Here is a 23,170-nt window from a genome sequence, read left to right as displayed (position 1 = left end):
AAAAGGGGTCTCCAATACAAAGGTAACGAAAATTTTAACAATACTCGAAGGATTTTTGTTACAAATTGATAAACCTAAGCGTTTTGACGCAATGAAATGATTTATTGAATTGACAAATAAGTTTTAAGTAAAAAGCAATTGCTTCGGAAGCTGTTACAACGAATCATTCACTTCACACCTGCTCCGGAAAAATAAACTGCTCATGCTAGTCGAAGTATCTGACTCACGAAACTGCTCGAAAATAGTTTAAGAAATTGCTAGTGCTACATATCAGCCAATGTTCCAAGTTTCCAATCGCTAGCCCCTTCCCGTCACGTGATTTGCCGATTTCCATCCAAAATTCCTTGTCCATTATTCGTTGCTAATAAATTGCTCGTTGCGCGTAATACCCGCAGCTAACCCCACTACCTGGACGTGATGTTGCTGTTTTGGGTCCCGAACACCATCAGGACTTTGTTGCACTCCGCACGCTACTCCTGATATAAAGAACAGACGCGTGCGGAGCCCCCCAGTTAGTTTTCGACCAAAACATCCACCGGGGTTGGGTACCGGATCTCCGTTAAAGTTGCTCGCACCCCAGCCAGCATCACGGGGAAGTTGGAGATCAGAGTTGTAAGACGAGAGGTGATATGATAATTACCCGAAAGTTACGTGTATGGGGTCTCATGTTGCACATTTCCTACCATTCGCCAGCCAAAAAGTAATTCAATTCAAAATTCTACCAATCAAAGAACAGTGGTCATTTCATGAAGAAAAATAAATATTTTTCCATACTGGAAATAAAAACATCAAATCGCTTCTTTTTTAACATCGTAAATTGGTTTGAGTTCGAACTCAAAATAGAAAAAAAAGTAAAACCAATGTATTCCACAAATTGGGAATTATTACAAAATCTTCGCATTGACATTCCAAACTCAAGTTGCAGCATTAATTTCAAAAAGGTTGCTCTACTATATTGAAATCTAATCTAGAATAAATTTTTATAGATTCAAAATAATTTAAAAACATTTATTTTTTATTGGAAGGTGTAGCAAAGCAAACCGGGTCAGCTAAGTTAGTGTGTATAAAATGCTGTTGATTCAAACATTTTAAAGCTTATACATATGTATATTGTGAATGAATTTCTATAATTCTTATCTGATTAGTCTAATTCTATTTTTAATTTTTATTTTATGTTGAAGAAACGATTATTGATAAGCAAAAATACAAAATAAAGGTTGACAAACGAAAGCAATCGAAATAGCGCAACCGCCGCCTGTAAAGTGTAAAGGCCACTTGGCTTAAGGCTTAAAGCAATCATTCAAAGCGATGATAAACATGATGATGGAACATAAAAATGGATGTTCCAATGTTCCAAAAAAAAAACTGTGATTGGCGGAAGTGAGACGATTCTCGCCCAACAACTAAACTTGCACACACATACATACCCAATTAGTAGCTAAGAAGATTTTCGCAGAATCCAGCTGCTACGAGATGATACCTACGTCACTTCGTTGGCTACTGACTAGAAGGCATCCCAATGGGTGAGCGCCAAATCAGTACATGCGCACGTGCTGTGAAGAGAAGGCGGCAATTCGGCTGATTCGCTCTTCGGTATTATTTTTTTTTTGGGCTAGTTTTGCCGGCAAGTGCAACGAAAGTTTCCAATTTTGGGAAGTTCTCTGCCACCAACTACAATTGTGCTTGTTATAAATAAATGCGTGTAAAGTCAAAGGTGTTTATTTGTGGTGTTTTTAATAATATTTCTACTGACGAACTGTGGTGAGATTGAAAACAGCCTTTAGTGATATTAGAATAAAAATGATTGAAAATTTGGAATCAAAGATATCGTTCGAAATACCCAACCAGTTGGATTTGTCCAAGTTGATTCGAGGGCAAAACTATACAATGCTCTGGCAAAACTTAAACCCATCTCAAGATGCCGCAGCTAGGGCTGCTGGAATGGGTTCTGTGGGTTCACAGGGAGAGTTGATATTTAGTGAGTACAACTCGAGCATCATTGGCAGCACTGACATCAACCTGTTGAGCAGCTTGCAGAATTTTGCCAGTCGAGGAGGAATACCCTCAACCGGCCTTGGCCACGAACAGCTGCTGGATCCTACTTATGAACGTTTTATTGGGGATGTTTGGGTTGGAATCGTTCTGACATTGATGATTCTATCATCGATCTTTTGTATGTGCTCCTGTTTTCTCTATCACAAGTTTCGACAATGGCAACGAAATGGTAAGTTTGTTTTTGTGGTCAAAATGTTTTGATTTATTTATCAGAAGAATATTTCTAGCTTTGTTGTTGAATTTTATTGATAACCAGCTTCAACTGCCATCATTATAATCTTCGAACAGCAATAAAAACTAGTAGTATAGGGTAACGAATTTATTTTTGACCGGTGTTTATTTTAAACCCTTTCTTATAAAACAATAAATCATGAAAAATGTAGAGAAATATATTAAAGTCTGGGCTTTATTTATATTTGCTCAAAATTCTCATAATTAATTGATTTATAAGAGAGATAAATATAAGCAAAGTGGTCAAAAATTATCACCTTCCCCAGACAAAGTCCGTTGCCCTTTATAACTCAATTTTTCATTAGCGGTTTAGCGAATTATGCGAAATACATTTGTTCAATAATCTGCACGTTTTTTGTCCAATTTATAATACTTTTGGATTTTCCGATTTTCTGAGTTAGCGAATGTACAGCTGCAGTTCTGATTTTTCTTTCCATGAAGATGTTTTTCATGACAGTTTGAATATAAGGACTAAAAAATGTAAAAGAATACAAGTAGGTAATATAAACCTTTAGAGTTCTAGATTTGTTGTTACCTTTTTGATTTGATATTCAGATGTCTTGAGTATTTTCTTGAAAGAATTACATTTTACTGCTGATTTGAAGTTATTTCAAATCGATTTATTATTAACATTGATTGGCAGAATCATTGACAAATAATCAAAACCTGATAAAATTATCTTACATATATACCACGTAGAAATCCAAACGGAAGAATTTTTGTATCTAGGGTTTGATTTTGTACAATATTAGTTCATTATTAATTTTTTAAACAGTTGAGTCAGGCGGAAAACGAAAAAAAGATTCTTAATGTGTTAAGGTGGAAGTTGTAACCGTCTGAAATAAAATGCGCCATTCTGCTTTAGCCGAGCTCCGTATAGCTTTGTCTGAGAATCGATAAAGAACGACTTGCCGGTAGCGTTGGTGACGGAGTCGATAACCCCAGATCATATGACGTTTATGCCGCTACTCTCGCTGTTGCTGACTGAAGGTCAATCAGATGTACAAGTTTGGTAATAAATTACACCCTCATAGATGTGTATACTCAAATTCCAAATTTTTCATCTTCATCTAAAAAAACAATTGAATTAATTAGCAATGTTAAATATGTATATAGATACGTACTAAATTTTGTATTTTTAAAACTAGTGTTTTAATTTAACATTTGGTCTATGAGTGTACACTTGCGTAGGTAGCTCAGCCAGGGCTTGAAACCTACTTTACAAGAGGCTAATTCGCATAGTGAAACCAACTTGAAACGCAAACTCGCACGCGGAAGTTTTTGGTATAAACACTGTATCCCTGTTAGATTAAAACAGGTTTTCGGTGCATTTAGATATGCGTCACTTTTGCTTTGATTAATGTGGAGAATGTTAAATTTAACCTTTATCTACTTTGCTGTGTTCATTTCAATTAAAAAAAAATCTGTTGAAAACTTCATATAATTTAGATAATGATTGTATTGAAAAAGTTTGCGTTCAATGAGTTATTAATATTGTAGAAAGTAGCTTAAAATTTAATTTCTATTCGCATCATTCTTGATCTGCACCCACGATAGGTTCATCACTTTACTCTTGCATATGCCGAAAAAGTTTTATTTTTTCACACTTTCCAACTTGGGCAACAATAGCTAATCAATGTCCTATATATTTATTTATAGCATTATTTAATGATTTAATGCTTTCATTGGAAGACTTAAATAAAGCATTGTGATATTTTTGCTTTGCGTATATTTACGCCATAAAAACTTTAACTGAAATAGAGCGCACATGTTTATAAATCAGCCTGATCGACTATTCTGACTTCTTCAGTTTCGGTGACAACTGACCGTGTGCATTGTGTTTATTTCACAAAGAATGGTCTCAGCAATTTTTTTTACCTCAGACAGGATTGAGGAGTGCCTTAAAGTTTTAATATTCTGACAAACCTATAAAATATCCCATTAAAATTTGGATAACCCAGAATTTAATTGAGAAACAAAAATTAACAGTAATATGCCATTATTTAAAAATTCATAGAACGTCGAAGAATCGAAATCAAGATATGCCATTTTACGCTTTCTTCATGTTACAGTCAGTAGACTCACATCATTGAAAAAACGATTGATGTATCATTTAAACAATATTTAACAAACTGAACACAGCTGAATACTAATTCCGAGGATTTTTTTTTAAAATTTTCGTTGTACGTTCTATTTAGGAAATTTTTCCGTTTGGTCTCGCTGCAACTCTTATGTAAATGACAAAAATGAAAAATTTTCGAAAATGAAAACAATACTAAAAATAAGTTATTTGATATAATGTTAACGTTGACATAGTATAGCATTAACTTAGAGTTAGTAAGAAAAAATATACTAAGCTCTTCATTGTGTTACACAACACCTCAATCCACCAACCCACAGAAAAAGTATTATATATGCCTTACCGAAATTCGATCTCATGACCGTTTACGTAAAAGACTTAAATATTATCCACATCCACTACACCACGGTTCAACAGTTTGACAGTTACTAGTTATAACACATATTTTAAATAAGAAGGACGTTCAAACCAAGCTGGAATCGAAGTTCTCGTGTGTTTTTTTACAGAATTCTCAACAACAACAATCGAACAAATTATGATAGGTACCTAGTTCGTTACTTTTCAAATATTGATATGCATATAGTACCTTTAGGAATTGTAGATAATAACAACGAACAATTTCAACCAAGATAAGAAAAATTTGAAATAAACCTTTCTCGACATGGTGTACTTATCATAACGAAGGGTAAAAAGAGAGTTTCGAGATTCGTTTGGTTCGGAGGTAATTTTTTAGCGTCTATATGCTAATAGAAGAGTCACTCGAATCTAAAAACATTTGATTACAAATACTGATATGTGCATATACACTCATTAGTTGATCATGCGCACTTTTCAACTGCCATTTGTAGAATAGGTTGAGTCAATATATGTGTTGATCGAGATCAAGGTTGCTAGCAAACAAACAGATGTAAGTAACCAAGAACAAATTCCCCCATCATTTTGCTCATGTGCCTTATCAAATGGATGTTTTATGAAATAAAATTTATTGACTGATGCTATTTGAGTCCCTTGAGACTACATGAGTTTTTTTTTTAAATTTATTAGCAAATGTGTTAGACCTATTTAATTTTTACCTTCAGAATTTAACGGAACAAAAGTAAGTAACCGTAGAAGGAAATGGGAAAAATTCACCAAAATTCAAATGTAAAACAAGTCAAAACATATTATCTATACTTAAATTAGCAACAACTATATCAAACAGAGTATTAAGTATGATCACTTTAACCCTCATCCGCATTAGATTTCATTACCCTAATCAGCACTAGGAGTGTCAATTTGACACTCCAAGCTAAAATCGTCATAACTCTTCTTATATCTAACCGATTACAATGAAACTTATATCACTAAAAACCTTGTATTGTCAGTGAAATATGTTTAGAACATTATATATAGCTAAAGCTTTTAGTTTTCTTGTTATTCAGCATGAAAGAAAAAAAAAATCCGAAAAAACATGTCTCAGGAAAACTGCTGTAGTTCATATATTACACGTCCAAAAAAATATTTGCCTTATGCATATGAAAGCTGAAGTTAATGCCCACATCATGAAGCCAAGAAATATTTTTTTTTAATGAAATGGTCACAAAAAGTTCAAAAAAGTGATCTGAAAACCCTACTTTTCATTAGATTGCTAGTAAAAACCGTTTGAGCGGTGGTAGAGCTTTTGTAAAAATATAATTACAAATTTTTTTTACTGGAATTGAAACAAAATTGAATTTACTGGAATTTTGCAAAGTTGACTACTTTGCGCGATTTTTTCACAAGTTGGAATTTCATCTAATTTTGTGGTCTACCGTCAGGTTGTACCCGGATTTTCAGTGCTTTTACTATGCTTGAACCAATCAAAAGTATATTCATTGGAAAGCAAATTTGATTTGCGGAGAAAAACAGAACTAATTAAAATCCATCAATAGATAGCGCAAATATAGTCGAGTAACTTTGTCGAAGACACCGATGAGCTACAACGAAGCCTGCAGTCAATTTTGACCGCATAAGTGTGGTTCCTGGCCCACTGTGCGACGCTCACATACATAATAAAAGTTATCATTGTTTTTGCTAGTTTAAAGTACAGATAATTTGTTTTGACTTGGTTTACATTTAAATTTTGGTGAATTTATTCATTTTTCCTTATACGGTTACTTACTTTTGTCCCTTTTTTTTTTTGATAGAATTAAAATGGGTCTAAATTTTTTTTTTGCTAAATAATAACCTCATGGTTGTCTCAAGGGCTCCAATAGTATCAGTCAGTACAGTTTATTTCATAAAACAACTATTTTACTAGGCACATGAGCAAAATGATGGTGGAAATTGTTCTTGGTTACTAACTCTTGTCACTGACTGTATGTAGATTCGAAGTGTAGGTACATAAATCGAAGCGGTATGAACTCTAAACAATTTGTTTCCCGCTTTAATCAATCAAAGTGCCTATATAAGAGTGCTACATAGTCAGGAGATTGCGATTATAATTCGAGATGGACACAGGCTTGGTAATGTTACGAACTTTACGGGAAGGCTCAAACGCGAAATCATGCGATTAGTAAGTGCTAATCTAATTAGGTTTCGAATACAATTACCGTTATTGATGTGCATCGCAACTCGCTGCTATCTCGTGAAACGAAACGATTTATAGACATATGGATGATACTGCAATATTCTGGTTTGTTGAATGTTCGATTATGGTTGAAGAATATATGTAAGTTTTGAGTACTGAGAATGGATTACTGTGTACTGAAGTGAAAATTTCGGTTACCAATCGTCCTTGATACCAATCGTCGTCGACTGAAGAGTTGATCTAAAACAAATTTTAAACTTAAATAATTCACTTCAGATTAATTGAAATAAACTCGTAAAATATCCTATTGTGAATTTTCCAGCACAATGTTATCCATTATTTAAAAAAAAAAGAAAAAGAAAAATTGATTTAAAATCAAAGATTTTTTTCATTGATTTTGGAACGAATAATTTTTAACGATTAGGAGTACAGTACAATGTGGTACAATAATTCGAAAACTTTTTTACATTAATTTAAAATATTTTTTTCCGTTTCGATAGAAAAATAAATTATAACTAATAATTAAGGCTTAGATTCAAAGAACACTAGAACAACTGACCACACTGACATGACATTCGAACATAAATTCGATCATTTTCTGGCTAATTACTTTATTACAATGTTTACTTTCTCTATAAAGCTAAAGCATTTAACCTGAAACGTGCTTTCTGCAATATTTTGGGAATTGGAAACACCTTAAAGATTTTCTATGCGTATAACGGTTCCCTTGAAACGATCCAGAACCTGCTGAACAATCAGATTTTTTTTTCTTTGCTGTTTGTTGGCTGGGGCCAGTGAGCCCATCTCGCCAAACAATCATATTAAAAGCGAAATAGGATATGTTTTGCAAATTCGCCTTTTCCAAGCAGTTTGCATGTAACTCATCTGGATTTGGGGGAGAAAGGAGAAGTGAGCAAAAACTGATAAATGTGCAAGCAGCCAATCCTCTCATTGGAATTATTTTCAGATTATTTTTTCTGCTACTACCTACAATTATTTTCTTCTGGGTTACGAACTAGGGTGAAATTATTGTTGATATACGGATAAATTCATATACGGATAAAGCTGTTTTCTGCTGTACACTGGTGAGTTTTTTATTTCCTTTATTAGCTAAAACTTTTCAAATAAAATTTTGAGTTTTTCATAACATTTTTATAAGTTATAAAGATTATAAGTTATAAAGATATCCGACTTGATAGGATAAATAAAACAGCGGCGGGCTTCCCTCTACACTGATGAGTTCTTAAGACTGATATCGCTTTCCACATATTTTTTTTTGTTGTTGATTATGTAAACTACATTCATTCAATTGGTTTACAGGATTACTGTCTAGGCTCTAGAATCTATAAAATAAGAAAATGTTTGCTTTTTGATATTCACATAAGAGCACACGAAATAGAGTAATCTTCTTGAGTAGGTAGTTGTCGATAATAGTAAACCATGTGTTTACCATCGGATCGCATCTTCAGGTTAAATGATTAGATAAGTTAAACAAACAACAAATCTTTTCGTAGTCTGCTATTAAAAAGTTCGAGAAGAACACACTTCACATCATCAAGTCAGAACATAGCTCAAATGCCAATGTAAATGGCGCTCTAATCGTACTCGAGCATTCCCTTTCTACCCACAAATTATTATAGGAGAACACGTAGGCCTACTACCTGGAAGTTTGGATGGAAGAGAAAACGAAAGCAAAAAATGACTTCATGCTATTTTGGAGTCTGGTCTGTGTTTACTCTCCGTGCAACATGAATTGTTCTAGAAGGAAGCAAACACTGTAAATAACGCGCACTTGAACATGCTGGAATACACTGAAGTTTACAGTGAAACCTCGATTTTGTATAAAAAATGTGTAATAAAAATTGTGTAATTTTCGTGACAAATATAGCTTAAGTTTACACCATAATCGATGTTAAGTTTAAATAATGTTCCGTTGAACATTCTCGTAACATACTTTTGAAAGTGGTATTTTTTGCAGGAATTAACTGGGGTCATTTCCAAGAACAGTTTCCGTCAGGGTCCGGTAGTGGCTTCCTGTAGCTGTGGTTGCGATAGCTACTTCAAGGTTATCGACTTTCTGGCCAGCCTTCTTTGTGGTGTTGTAGGGCCCGTCGGATGAAATATAGTTCTAATAAATAGACGAAACGAGCATTAGATAGAGTACAAACAGAGGGGAAGAGGACTAAACGACAAAGTCAGACAGTTTGAAATATTTGTAGATGGGGTACAAATGTTCAAATCTAAGTTTGCCAAGACGTCTCGAATTGGAAAACCAGGGCCCTTATTCTGCGCCGCGCGTGACGTGATGATTGTCACCTCACCTCGAAGTCACCGTGAGATTTGTCACCTTATTCCCGGAGTCGATCCGGGTAAAGTGACAGAGGTTCATTCTAGGTGAGCGACCGAATAAACTCATGTGTCAAATTTGCTCGGTTTGTTTTTATTACGTTCGCGATTCCAAATGTTAAAATTAAATTTAAAATCAAAATGTACAAATTTCGGTACGCAAACGGTCACTAACGGATTGCAAGGTTTAAGCAAGCAGCTGGAATAACTTTTGGAGCTGCGAATAAAGCGAATCGGACAGAATTTGGTCTTATATGTTTGGTTCCTGGAGCGGCTTGGAAAAAAACATCCAACAAAATACCGGAAATCGACGGCTGCTGCCTCAATAAACTGGTCCTTTGCATACAGATCAACACATGGGATACGACACCTCGACGTCGTTATCGCCATTGTTTATACAATGGTTCAGTACAGGACTTCAAAGCTGTAACATTAATTTGTTCGAAAACAACATTACCGGGTGAAAGTGAAAAATCCCCCCGCGACGGGAATTGGATAAGATGAAGTGATAAGATAAAATGAAATTATAACCTTTTTCAATATTATATGTTTGAATTTATTTCCACGTCTACCTAGTAAACTTTTTTTGCTGCACAAATGATTGAAAAAATCAAAAATTGAAGTGATTTTTGTTTTGATTGATTCTTAAACTATCATATTTAAGTGTAATTAAACGTTTAGAGCCTAATTATTCCGTTTTGTATAAATTTTCCTTTAAATTTTTATCCCGTCACCATCTGAAAAGGTACCGACAATTGTCACCTAAAATTGTCATCCGAATGCGACGATTCTCACCCACGGTGACTACGAGAATAGGGTAAGAACTCACAAAGTTCATCCGAAGTGACAATCCTCACCTAAACCGACTACTGGAATAGAGTGACTTGGGTGACTCGACTATCATCACGTCATACGCGGCGCAGAATAAGGGCCCAGGTGATTTACTTCGAGCCCTAAGGGGCCGTTCAAATATTACGTAACGCAATTTTCGATCATTTTCAACCTCCCAATATCCCTGAAATTTCCAGCAAAAAAATGGGAAGAGCGCTTCATCAGTTTCATCGATCGAATCGTCTCAACGGAGCTGAGACTGTAGAAATAGATGAAATAGTAGTCTACGGGCAGTGTGCGAATTGCGGCTAGTTCGGCAATGTAAACGGAGCATGGCTCTTGAAGCTTGAACGAAGCTTCAAAGCGCTCATTGTACACTGCGAAACCAGTCGCGCCGTTGATTCGAGAACCAAGATTGAAGGTTGAAGGAATGACGTTTGGGCGGACGTGATCTGGAATTCCACGGATGTCATCGGTCATGGACAGATCGAATTTCATTAAGCAACTGCTAATCGGGTAAAAGTGACTCGTGTCCGAATTTAATAAAGAAGGATTTATTTCTAATTTACTAAAAGTATGATAGTTGTTTACATATTCAACTTGCGGATTAAAATTTATAAGCCTTTCCAAATTTTCTATCACCAAAGGATTCATAGTTACTTCAAATCAGGAAACGTAGCGATAAATCGAAGAACCGATTTTTCAACGGCATTATTCCCGCCAGTACTTCGAGACTCATCATATGTGTCGATTGCATACGACTCATGGCAATACGCAAACAACGATACTGTATTCGTTCTAGTTTAATCAAGTTGGTATTCGCGGCGGATCCAGAGCAAAAGCTTCCGTATTCTATGACCAACAGTATCGTTGTTCAGTATAACCTAAAGAGGTCCTGTGGATGAGCACCCCACCAGGTTCCATTAATCGTTCAATTCATTTTCTTTTGGCATTTTTGTGTCAAGTACATAATATGTTTTCCACAGAGGCATTTAGAGTCGAATCAGACACCCAAATATATAAAACAAGGAGATTGAATTGAGTTCTACCCATCATAAGGAGCTCTATTTGAGGAGGGGAATACTTCCTTGAAGAAACTACTAACTCGATTTTATTTGACTAAAACTCTATGCCTAGATTCCTGGTCCAATCTGATAAGTTATTTAGTGTTTCTTGTAACGGAGGTTTAATTTGAGTGCCTGTTTTACCTGTGATATGAACAACACAGTCATCCGCAAGCTGTCTTAGCGTGCAATTTTGTGCCATACAAGCATCGATTTCTCGGACATAAAAGTTGTATAGCAGGGGGCTTAAACATTAGCCTTGGGGTAGACCCATATAACTAATTCGTTCAACTCCATGACTAAATGCATGATTTTTTCAGACAACAGGTTAAATAAAAAAATATTCAATATGGGTGAAAGTCCGCAAGAGTTAAGATTACAAGATAGCACTTCTATGGACACAGAATCGAATGCCCCTTTGATGTCCAGAAATACTGCCCCCATCTGCTCTTTTTGGGCAAACGCCAATTGAATGTCTGATGAAAGTAATGCTAGACAGTCGTTCGTACCCTTGCCTTTACGAAATCCAAATTGTGTACTTGACAACAGATTGTTTGATTCAACCCATTTGTCAAGCCGAAGAAAATAATTTTTTCGAGCAATTTCCGGAGACACGAGAGCATTGCACTCGGCCTATACGAGTTGTAATCAAGGTTGCCGAAATCACAGAAAAATCTTTAATTTCACAGAATTTTTAACGAATTTTCATCACCGAATCTGTGTCACAGAGCAAAGAATTTTGAAATTTTCTCCGATTTCACAGAATCTTTAAATTTTAAATGAATTTCCCAAAATTATTATTTTTCTTGACAGTATCAAAATTTAGATTTCTTACTTTGAATTAGAAAAGTATGATAAGATAAGTAATTAATTGATTTTGCCCAACTAAAATGTGAAAAGACCCAATTTACCATGAATTTTCTTTGAAATTTAAAAAAATAGCATCACAGAAATCCATCAAAGAATTTTTGGGTAAAATCACAGAAAGTCAGAATTGTTTTTCTCGAAAACACAGAATTTTTAACGAATTTTCATCCCCGAATCTGTGTCACAGAGCAAAGAATTTTGAAATTTTCTCCGATTTCACAGAATCTTTAAATTTTAAATGAATTTCCCAAAATTATTATTTTTCTTGACAGTATCAAAATTTAGATTTCTTACTTTGAATTAGAAAAGTATGATAAGATAAGTAATTAATTGATTCTGCCCAACTAAAATGTGAAAAGACCCAATTTACAATGAATTTTCTTTGAAATTCAAAAAAATAGCATCACAGAAATCCATCAGAATTTTTGGGTAAAATCACAGAAAGTCAGAATTGTTTTTCTCAAAAACACAGAATTTTTTCAGGCAACCTTCGTTGTAATCAGAAACTGGTTTTCCCGGTTTTTGGATGGCGATAACTTTCACTTGTTTCCATTCATGTGGCACAATGTTCATTTCTAAACACTTATTGAATAAATTCCACAAGCATTTCTGACACCAGATGCAAACTTTTTCCAATCTATGTTCTTTGTGAGGTCATAAGGAATATTGATTTCTTCGGGTGGACTACGACCACTGATGATAGAAATATGGATAGGCAAATGATCGCTTCCCTGAGGGTCTTGGATTACCTTCCACGTACAATCCAAGCTCAGAGAGGAAGAAGCTAAACAAATGTTTAAATTACTAAGCTGTGATTGGGATCCATTAATTTGAGTCACTTCCCCATTATTTAAGATAGTCGTGTTGAAGTCGTCGCTCAGCTCATAAATAATGTTAGCACGATCATCATCACGTGACTTACTCCAGCCCACGCCATGGGAGTTGAAGTCTTCCAGAACTAGCCAGGGTTCTGGGAGAAGTGAAATAATATTCGCCAATTGGTTCCGGCTCACGCTTGAATTTGGCGGAATATATACCGAGGCTAGGCAAAGGTCTTGGCCTTTAATTCTAGCATGGCAACTGACGACTTCAATACCTGGAATTGGTTGTAGTGGAATACGATAGAAAGAGTGGCATTCTTTGATCCCCAAAAGAACGCCACTTCCTCTTTGCTCATCTCGATCCAGGTGAATTATATTGTGGCTATGGAAGTTGAAATCAATGTTTGGTGAGAGCCAAGTTTCGCATAAAGCGAACACATCACAATTCAATTTGTGTACCAATCAGGCTTGGCAAAAGTCATCGTCATGAGGCGTGAAGCTGTGACTGTGAAGCCTCTTGGTCCGTCAAACTCAATTGACTGTTCCTTAACGACCGGTTCACTTCGTTTGCCAGTCATTCATTCCCCAGTCATTTGAAGCTAAAATAATAACCTAGTTTAGCAATCGCATTCAAACGACCGATGACGAAAAAGAAACTCATTTATTATTATTGTTACTCCTGCCAGCAAACCGAAGACGACCGAAGACGAAAAAGAAACGCATTTATTATTATTGTTGCTCCTGCCAGCAAGCTCGTTTTCAGTCTTTTATTGCTATTGTTGCTCTCTGCCAGCAAGTCGTTCAATTAGTTGTACCTGTCGTCAGCAGCCGATCGAAGTGTGAAGAGATTTGCCAGTCACTCTCAGGAGAAATTTTGACCATGTGTAGGAGCTTCGCCAGTCGATGATGGAGAAATGTTGATTGTTGTCGTGCTTTATCCGTCATGCGAGTAGTGAGGCTCCGTCAATTGAGAACAGTGCCAGTCGTTTGATGAAACAAAACTAGTCGGGTCAAGCGTGACGGGCGAAATTTACCATCACTGGTACCAATATTTTAAAGGAGTCTAATTTTGGTAAAATACTTCTGCAGTTCCATTGCAATACACAATCAATTTCTCTTACCTCAGTGGATGAGATATTCATCAAAAGAAATTGCTTCTGCGATTAGGGTCAAAGTGAGAGCTTTCTTTTTTTAAAGAAGTCTTGATTTTTTCCCCTTCGCGATATGTACCTCTGACAAAAATGACAAAAAAGAGAAAAAAGAGAAAAATGACAAAAATGACAAAAATGACAAAAATGACAAAAATGACAAAAATGACAAAAAATGTCAAAAATGACAAAAATTACAAAGCTTCCCTATGAAACCTCTAGATTTGCAGTACGATGTTAGTAAAGAAAGATATGAATGAGATAAATTTGCATGTTTTTAAAAGAATGATCCCAAACTTTTGGACGATAACTATAGTGTCGATTTTATCTATGAAAAGCACATTCTAAAATTTTTGCACAATTTTTTTTATTGTCTTTTGAGAAGTAAAGAATAAGGATTGTAATGCAACTCATATTTCGAAGTTTGGTTCACCCTATCCCGAGATGATCGGCTTTGAATATTGTGTGCGATTTTTTGAAAATTTTCTAACTTTAGGTTAAGTTTAAGGTACAAAACTGAAACATTATTTCTGGGCATAATACCTTCGAAATAGCTGTTGTTCATTATCTTTCAAATGAGATCAGAAGATTTGCAATATGTCCTGAGATGGGTGAGATATGACCGATCAAAATTTGCATGGTTTTTAGCTGGTGATCCCAAACTTTTGGCCGGCAGTGTATATCTGGTTCTTCACTATGAGTCCACGGATACACCGCACCGGAAACAAGTTTCATTCGTATATTGAAATAATAAATTTTGTTATTCATTATTAAAATACAGGTATTTGCAATCTTATATTTATCTGATAAGATGGTAATTGAATTAACATCCAAGAAATTGGAGAACGGTGTTGCCATGGACCGAGTGAGTTTTAGGAATTATGTGCATCAAGTTATGTCGTGCGACGGACGTATGTAAAAATTAAACTAATGAATCAACATTGTTAAATTTACATGTTGATTTGTTATTCCTTAAAAGTTTTTCAATTGACCCATATTGCACCATTCCGTGCACCCATGTTGAAATATCATTTGAATTCTTTAGTTTCGTAACTTATGTCTTCAAATATGAACAAATGAATACAAAATTCATAATTATTTTGCTCATACTAGTTTAGTATAAAAGATTCTTATCACCTAAAATTATAATTTGATTAATGGACATGGACATGTATTAAATCTAACATAACTTTCACAAATCTTGATGAACTATTGCCAAATTTTGACATAAAGTTTGATTATAGTTTAGAAACAAAACCGACCAATAAAATTGAGAGTCAAGTGCTAGAAACGCCACACAGAGCTCATTCCGCGAACCTTTTTCACAAATCTGCATGACTTTGCATTGAAAATCAATAATTTTATAACAAATGACACACTTCTGCCCACCATAAATCAACTAAGGCTCATTGTTTTGGATGTAGATTGCAAATATAACCAAAAGCAAGCGATTTTTTTTTCATGTTTGAGTTAAAGGGTTATGAATTTTACCAGTCGTTTTGACTGGTGCGGTATTTCTAGTGATAAAAGTTGTTTAACCATTGCACAATGGGGAAAAAAGTGTACAAACCGCGAAGAAATTCAATATCTCTCGTGCTACATGACCCAAATCTATGAAAATATACTTTCCTTTTGTGAAAATTTCCGGAGAATCGATTGGACATAGTTTCAAACGCCGCACAAGCTTACGAACGGAGATATAGTGCCTTTTTAACCCCTAATTCCCCTATATTTTGTAAACATTCCAGAAAAACACTGATTCGAACTAAAGAATTTTGAACGAAAACAGACTTATCGTGTGTATTTTTTTCTGAAGAATCGAATGAAGGCTGTTTTGGCCACCGCACGCTTCAGAAAATGGAGTTATGGCTGTTTTTACCTTCAATTCCCCTATATTTTTCAATTAATTCAGAAAAAAGCTTATTCGAACTTGAAAATTTTTGAACCAAATGGGTTGTATCTTGTGTGATTTTTTCCGAGAAATCGAATGAATGCTGTTCGAGCCCCCGCATGCTTTGGAAAATGGAGTTATGGCTGTTTTACCCTCCATTCCCTTCAATTTTTCAAATTGTTAAGAAAACGCATGTTCGGACTTGAAAATTTTGAATCTTTTGAGACGTATCTTGTGTATTTTTTCCGAGGAATTAAATAAAGGCTGTTTGAGCCACCGCACGCTTCGGAAAATGGAGTTATGGCTGATTTTACCCTCAATTCCCCTACATTTTTCAATGATTTAAGAAAAAAGCATGTTCGGACTTGAAAATTTTGAATCAAATGGAATGAATCCTATGTGATTTTTTCCGAGGAATCCAACGAAGCCTATTTGAGCCACCGCACGGATTGGAAACAGGAGTTATGGCTGTTTACCCTCAATTGCCCAACATTTTTCAAATAGCTCAGAAAAAGCATGTTGGGATAGATAATTTTGAACCAAAAGTAAAGTATTTTGTGGAGTTTTTTCCGAGGAATCGAATGAAGGCTGTTTGAGGCGCCGCACGCTTCGGAAAATGAAGTTATGGCTGTTTTACCTTCAATTCCCCTACATTTTTCAAATTGTTAAGAAAACGTATGTTCGGACTTGAAAATTTTGAGTCTTTTGGGACGTATCTTGTGTGATTTTTTCCGAGAAATCCAATGAAGGCTGTTTTAGCTACCGCACGCTTCGTAAAATGGAGTTATGGCTGATTTTACCCTCAATTCCCCTACATTTTTCAATGATTTAAGAAAAAAGCATGTTCGGACTTGAAATTTTTTGAACCAAATGGGTTGTATCTTATGTAGTTTTTTCCAAGGAATCCAACGAAGCTTATTTGAGCCACCGCACGCATTGGAAACAGAAGTTATGGCTGTTTTACCCTCAATTTCCCTACAGTTTTCAAATAACTCAGAAAAAGCATGTTCGGATTTGAAAATTTTGAACCAAAAGGAACGTATCATGTGTAATTTTTTTCAAGGAATGCAACGAAGCCTTTTTGACACACCGCACACATCGGAAACAAAAGTTATGGCTGTTTTACCCTCAATCCCCTTTCATTTTTTCAAACAGTTCAGAAAAACTATGATCGGACTTGAAAATATGGAACCAAACGAGACTTATCTTATGCATTTTTCCCGAGGAATCCAGTGGAGGCAGTTTGAGCCATCGCACGCTTTGAAATAGTGAGTTTTGGCTGTTTTTACCCTCAATTCCCCTACATTTTTCTGAAATCATTGATAAATGTAGGGGAATTGAGGGTAAAAACAGCCATATCTCACTATTTCAAAGCGTGCGGTGGCTCGAACTGCCTCCACTGGATTCCTCGGAAAAAATTGCATAAGATAAGTCTCGTTTGGTTCAATATTTTCAAGTCCGATCATGATTTTTCTGAACTATTTGAAAAAATGAAAGGGAATTGAGGGTAAAACAGCCATAACACCTGTTTCCGATGTGTGCGGTGTGTCAAATAGGCTTCGTTGCATTCCTCGAAAAAAATACACAAGATACGTTCCATTTGGTTCAAAATTTTCAAGTCCGAACATGCTTTTTCTGAGCTATTTGAAAAATGTAGGGAAATTGAGGGTAAAACAGCCATAACTCCTGTTTCCAATGCGTGCGGTGGCTCAAATTGGCTTCGTTGGATTCCTTGGAAAAAACTACATAAGATACAACCCATTTGGTTCAAAAATTTTCAAGTCCGAACATGCTTTTTTCTTAAATCATTGAAAACTGTAGGGGAATCGAGGGTAAAATCAGCCATAACTCCATTTTCCGAAGCGTGTGGTAGCTAAAACAGCCTTCATTGGATTCCTCGGAAAAAATCACACAAGATACGTCCCAAAAGATCCAAAATTTTCAAGTCCGAACATACGTTTTCTTAACAATTTGAAAAATGTAGGGGAATTGAAGGTAAAACAGCCATAACTTCATTTTCCGAAGCGTGCGGCGCCTCAAACAGCCTTCATTCGATTCCTCGGAAAAAACTCCACAAAATACTTTACTTTCGGTTCAAACTTATCTATCCCAACATGCTTTTTCTGAGCTATTTGAAAAATGTTGGGCAATTGAGGGTAAAACAGCCATAACTCCTGTTTCCAATCCGTGCGGTGGCTCAAATAGGCTTCGTTGGGTTCCTCGGAAAAAATCACATAGGATTCATTCCATTTGGTTCAAAATTTTCAAGTCCGAACATGCTTTTTTCTTAAATCATTGAAAAATGTAGGGGAATTGAGGGTAAAATCAGCCATAACTCCATTTTCCGAAGCGTGCGGTGGCTCAAACAGCCTTCATTGGATTCCTCGGAAAAAAATACATAAGATACGTCCCAAAAGATTCAAAATTTTCACGTCCGAACATGCGTTTTCTTAACAATTTGAAAAATGGAGGGGAATTAAGGGTAAAACAGCCATAACTCCATTTTCCAAAGCATGCGGGGGCTCGAACAGCATTCATTCGATTTCTCGAAAAAAATCACATAAGATACAATCCATTTGGTTCAAAATTTTCAAGTTCGAATAAGCTTTTTTCTGAAATAATTGAAAAATATAGGGGAATTGAGGGTAAAAACAGCCATAACTCCATTTTCCGAAGCGTGCGGTGGCCAAAACAGCCTTCATTCGATTTCTCAGAAAAAATTACACACGATAAGTCTGTTTTCGTTCAAAATTCTTTAGTTCGAATCAGTGTTTTTCTGGAATGTTTACAAAATATAGGGGAATTAGGGGTTAAAAAGGCACTATATCTCCGTTCGTAAGCTTGTGCGGCGTTTGAAACTATGTCCAATCGATTTTCCGGAAATTTTCACAAAAGGAAAGTATATTTTCATAGATTTGGGTCATGTAGCACGAGAGATATTGAATTTCTTCGCGGTTTGTACACTTTTTTCCCCATTGTGCATTGGATTAAAATAACATTTACTTGAAATTGCTTTGCATGAGCCAATGGATTCAGAATTTTTTATTTTGAAATATCTGTAACTTTTTTCATGAAATACTTAGATTCTTCTCAAGGCAGCAAAAAATTAAGCTTAAGCCTGCCATTTTGAAATACTTTACAATGGATTCAGAATTTTTTATTTTGAAATATCTGTAACTTTTTTCATGAAATACTTAGCTTCTTCTCAAGGTAGCAAAAAATGAAGCTTAAAAATATTGCAAAACTAATAATTAAAGGCTAACTTCAAAATAATACAACTTCTTTAATCTATAACTTTTTCTCTGACGGTAGATTTTCTTGACCCCATAATCACCTTTTCTTTTCTCGTCAAGATGTTTCGAATCCTATGTTACTCATCCATGTAACTGATTTTGTACTGAAAATTACTTCTTTGTTTCACAACTTGTTTCTCCCACGGTAACTTTTTTTGGTCCTAATAGTGATAGGAATGCATATGTATGTATACATTTTTTTTATCAAGCACACATCGCGTATACTGCTGCGGAAAAACTAATTGATCGAAGTCTTCTAGCAAATTACATGATTGCCTCCGTAAACTAGTTATGTTATCGCTCTTTGTTGTAATAAAACGAAACACTACCATTTCCATTTACCATGCTTGCAGAAGAAGCAATTAAATACTAAACGATTTCAGAAACAACAATCTTTTTACTGCATTTGAAGAAAAAGAAGGTAGATTTCTTGACTTTGCCATCGCATTCTTGCAACAACATTTATGATAGAGGCATTCCACATGAGTCACACTTCAAAAACTAATGAAAACAAAATTTCGGCCGCAAACACGGACGCCCCTATAATAGGAATAACTCTCAACGGAATACCTAAACATGGGGGAAGAGTTTTATCAAACAGCATCCGTTGGGAGAAGACAAAGTCACACAAGATACAACACATCTACAGCGGCAAATTTATATGATGCATGAAAGTGATTTTGCTGGATCTCTTCCATTTGTTACAGATTCAAAGATGCCAAACAATTTGGAAGAAATTGAACAACACATTGATTCACTAGAGATGGGAAATGGAAAATCGATGTTTTTGGTATTTAGTCGTTCAGACAATAAATTATGAATAAAACTTTCTATCACTGAATAAAAATCTTTTTGAGGTACCTACTATAGTAATCAATTGCATCCCAGGTATGATAACAATTATATAATAATTTTTATAGTATACCCCTCCTAGCACAATCTCTCTGGAAGTCGGTATCTGAAGCTTTTTTCGTCGCGGTTTGAAAAACTGTTCAAATACGAAAACAGGAATTCTTTAAAGTAAAGTGGAACATACTTCAATATTTTTAATATTAAATTTAAATAAACTAACATAAATCGAAGAAATGAGCACAACTACTAACATTCATGCCTGATTTAACATTGCATTCTTTTTCATTATCAAGAAATTTTGATTTATATGTATATATATTTTTAACATTTTTAAAGAATAGAAAAAGAAATTAAATATAAAAAAACTTCAACAAAATTAATTTGGCAGCTCTTCTGAAATTTTCAAATTTTACTAAAGGTATGAGGAAGTTTAATTTCATCACCATGTTGTTCTCCCCGTTCATTTTGAACGAATTGTTCTTGTAAACCTATGGTAGCAACTCCTATTCATCGTTTCCCTCAGAAAAATCGTCCCTTTTTGTAGAATTTCGGTAGAAACATCAATGAAGGAAATTTAGATTTTCGAGAACAAATGACCGTACCAGGTTTTTGAATTGGGTAAACATAGATAATGCGATCTGGCATGAACTACTTGAGTTTAATTAGTTACTTCTAATCTGGCAGAGCCAAAAACATCGTCAATTAGGTAGCCGTTTTAGCAATACTGAGGAAATTTCCCCCTTGTAGAAAGTGGACATCGAAGGGTAACTGATGAGGCGTTAGTAATCTGGATGCTTAACTTTTGGGGAGTCATCGTAAATCAATAGGTATGTGGTTTTATGTTTTGTATTCCTTATTTTGAGGCAGTTTGATAGTTGGATGCTTAGGATAATTGTAACGAGAAGAATGAACGATGAGGCTTAAAGTAATATGAAAAAAACTTACAATTTCCTTCATTAATGACAACGCTAACCCTCTTTTTTCTTACTGATTTAGGAGTCCCCCATAATTTAAACCGCTAGAATTTGAGCTTACTGATGTAATCCGATCCACTACCAGCAGAAACGGAAATACCGTTTCGTTTTTCACTGTTCGTACAGCCTCTGAGAAAATATTCTACAGTACATTCCCGCGCTATATGAAGTGATTTGTGAAAGTGCAGTTCTTAGGTTGACATCAATTCGCTTGCTATGCTTATCCATATTAGGAATCTACGATAGGATGTCAATAAATAATTGAAATTCTTGTTCCACAAACTATTATGACTTCCAGCCGAACAGCAAACAGTAGTATGGAATTAAAAAACGGGAAGAAACGAGTCATACGATGATTCGGGCTTCGACGCCCCGATAAAATTTGGAACCTGCTGAATTTGAATTTCTTGTTATTCTTATGCGAGATCAAAACAGTTAACGTAATTGATCAGGATTGTCTTCTTAAAGTTTATATTTCTTATCTTATCTTATTCCTTTATATTTTTTTGTCTTCATTAGAGAGACTTTCAGCCGTCTCTATACTTTATATTTCTTCCAAGTGTATGTAATGTTTTCAACTTTCATAATCTTTCGCAGAGAAAAGTCCGGTTTCTTTATAAGTGCATCGATTTTTTTTTTGATAATTGTGTAATATTTTTTATTTTTCTCTACCGATATCTTCACATTGTCTGGGCAAATTAAAACTTAAAACTTAAAAAGTAAGCAGCATAATTAAAATGTATCTCTTTTGTCTATGATTTCAGTTTTGACGTCCCGTTCTCAGACGTTGCCAACAGTGAACGTCGAGACGCCACCTCCGTATGATGTTGAGTCCCTACCGAGTTACACAATCGTTTCCGGCCTGCCTAGTTACAACGATGCGATTGAGCAGCTCAAACAGAAACAGCAACAGCACAAAGTCCCGTCGTCTTGTGAATCGGTGAAAGTGCATCGACCATCGGTTATCAAATTGTTCGAATCGCAATCCCAAGATCTTGGTGCGGTGAAGCTTGAGGAGGTGCGGTATAACTTTGCTAGCACAAGGTCAAACAGTGCAACAGGAGCAGCTGCGGAAGCTTCTGTCATGTGTGAAGTGACTCCAACTTCTTCGACATCCAATGGTTTTAATATGGTTCCTAGTTTGATAACACCCAACAGTAAAAGCCAAATTCCAGCCAGCTTAAGACAAGAATATATCATAGGGGACATCAAAAAGTTTGTAGTCTGCAGTAGTACGGTAGAAAATGAGCGACCAATTAGGTTAAGTAATAGTTAGGTAGTCAGCTTTGAATCCTACTCATTCCAGGGAGATCTTAATCGAAACATTGACTGTGTTAATAATTGCTAATTTATTTAGTTAATAATTTCAAGTTCACACTTGGGCGCTTAGAGTAAAGGGGTAGATATATGTATGTATCTGTTTCTATTGTTATGCATGTATAACAGTTACTGATATATTTTCTAAACATATACCCCCAAGGTCAGGGTGTCTCATGTGCTCATGCTCATGTGCATGTGCTCTCATGTGCTACTAAGGTAGTCCCACCATTGAGTAAAATAGTTTTTCTCGTATGGGCGCATTTTTCAGGCTAGTAAGAGCTGACAGCAAACTGTACGTACATATTTACTAATAAGGCCATATTATATCTATTAGTTGTACCTATTTTTACTTGATTTTGAATTTTTTTTAATATCACATCCATTTCTGTTCAGTTGTTATTATGTACGTTCAAAAAAGAAAAATCAGTTGCATTCTATACCTAGTAAACAGTAGTAGATTTTTAAATTAATTAAGGCAACGAAAAAAAGCACACATAGAGAAATTTAATACCAAGTTTGTTCGATTCGAACTTAAACTAGGCCGACTTTTCGGTCTAAATTGGTCAAGCTGTAACTTTTTGATTGAGTGTAGCTGTGTAGCTTTTATTTAGAAAAAACAAATGCTTGCCACAGGGGTCTTCAGTTTTCCCCACACAGTTACTGGTTTTTTTCAGCTTTTGCCACCATTTTAAATGCATTTTTCAACATTTTTATCGACTTTTTTCAATTTTCAGCCAGGTAAGAAATAGATTTTTAGTGTGTGAGCTGGAAACAGCGATGCAATTAACTCTCATATTTTGGTTTTGTATGGCGAGCAGATCGTGGCCTAGAAGACAGCGTCCTTGTCTT

The 23,170-nt window shown here is 35.3% G+C and overlaps 1 protein-coding gene across 1 annotated transcript; it reads left to right on the top strand.

Annotated features, from left to right (window-relative positions):
• The first annotated feature begins 1,555 nt into the window (after window positions 1–1,555).
• On the top strand, window positions 1,556–22,633 carry LOC129746794 (protein commissureless 2 homolog). The gene is made up of 2 exons (XM_055740672.1): window positions 1,556–2,224; window positions 21,766–22,633. Exons 1-2 carry the CDS (start codon window positions 1,801–1,803, stop codon window positions 22,275–22,277), a joined length of 936 nt encoding a protein of 311 aa, XP_055596647.1. The 5' UTR covers window positions 1,556–1,800; the 3' UTR covers window positions 22,278–22,633.
• Window positions 22,634–23,170: the final 537 nt, after the last annotated feature.

The sequence above is a fragment of the Uranotaenia lowii genome, chromosome 2 (genome assembly GCF_029784155.1).
Source record: "Uranotaenia lowii strain MFRU-FL chromosome 2, ASM2978415v1, whole genome shotgun sequence".
Lineage (NCBI taxonomy): Eukaryota > Metazoa > Arthropoda > Insecta > Diptera > Culicidae > Uranotaenia > Uranotaenia lowii.
The sequence above is the reverse complement of the archived record's forward strand: the minus strand, read 5'-3'. Positions and strand labels throughout refer to the sequence as shown.

What these genes read in the sequence shown, in the direction of transcription:
- LOC129746794 (XM_055740672.1), top strand. Translation starts at nt 1,801, where the DNA reads ATGATTGAAAATTTGGAATCAAAGATATCGTTCGAAATACCCAACCAG. An exon ending in TCGACAATGGCAACGAAATG is followed by an intron (nt 2,225 to 21,765) that starts GTAAGTTTGTTT and finishes CTATGATTTCAG; the next exon opens with TTTTGACGTCCCGTTCTCAG.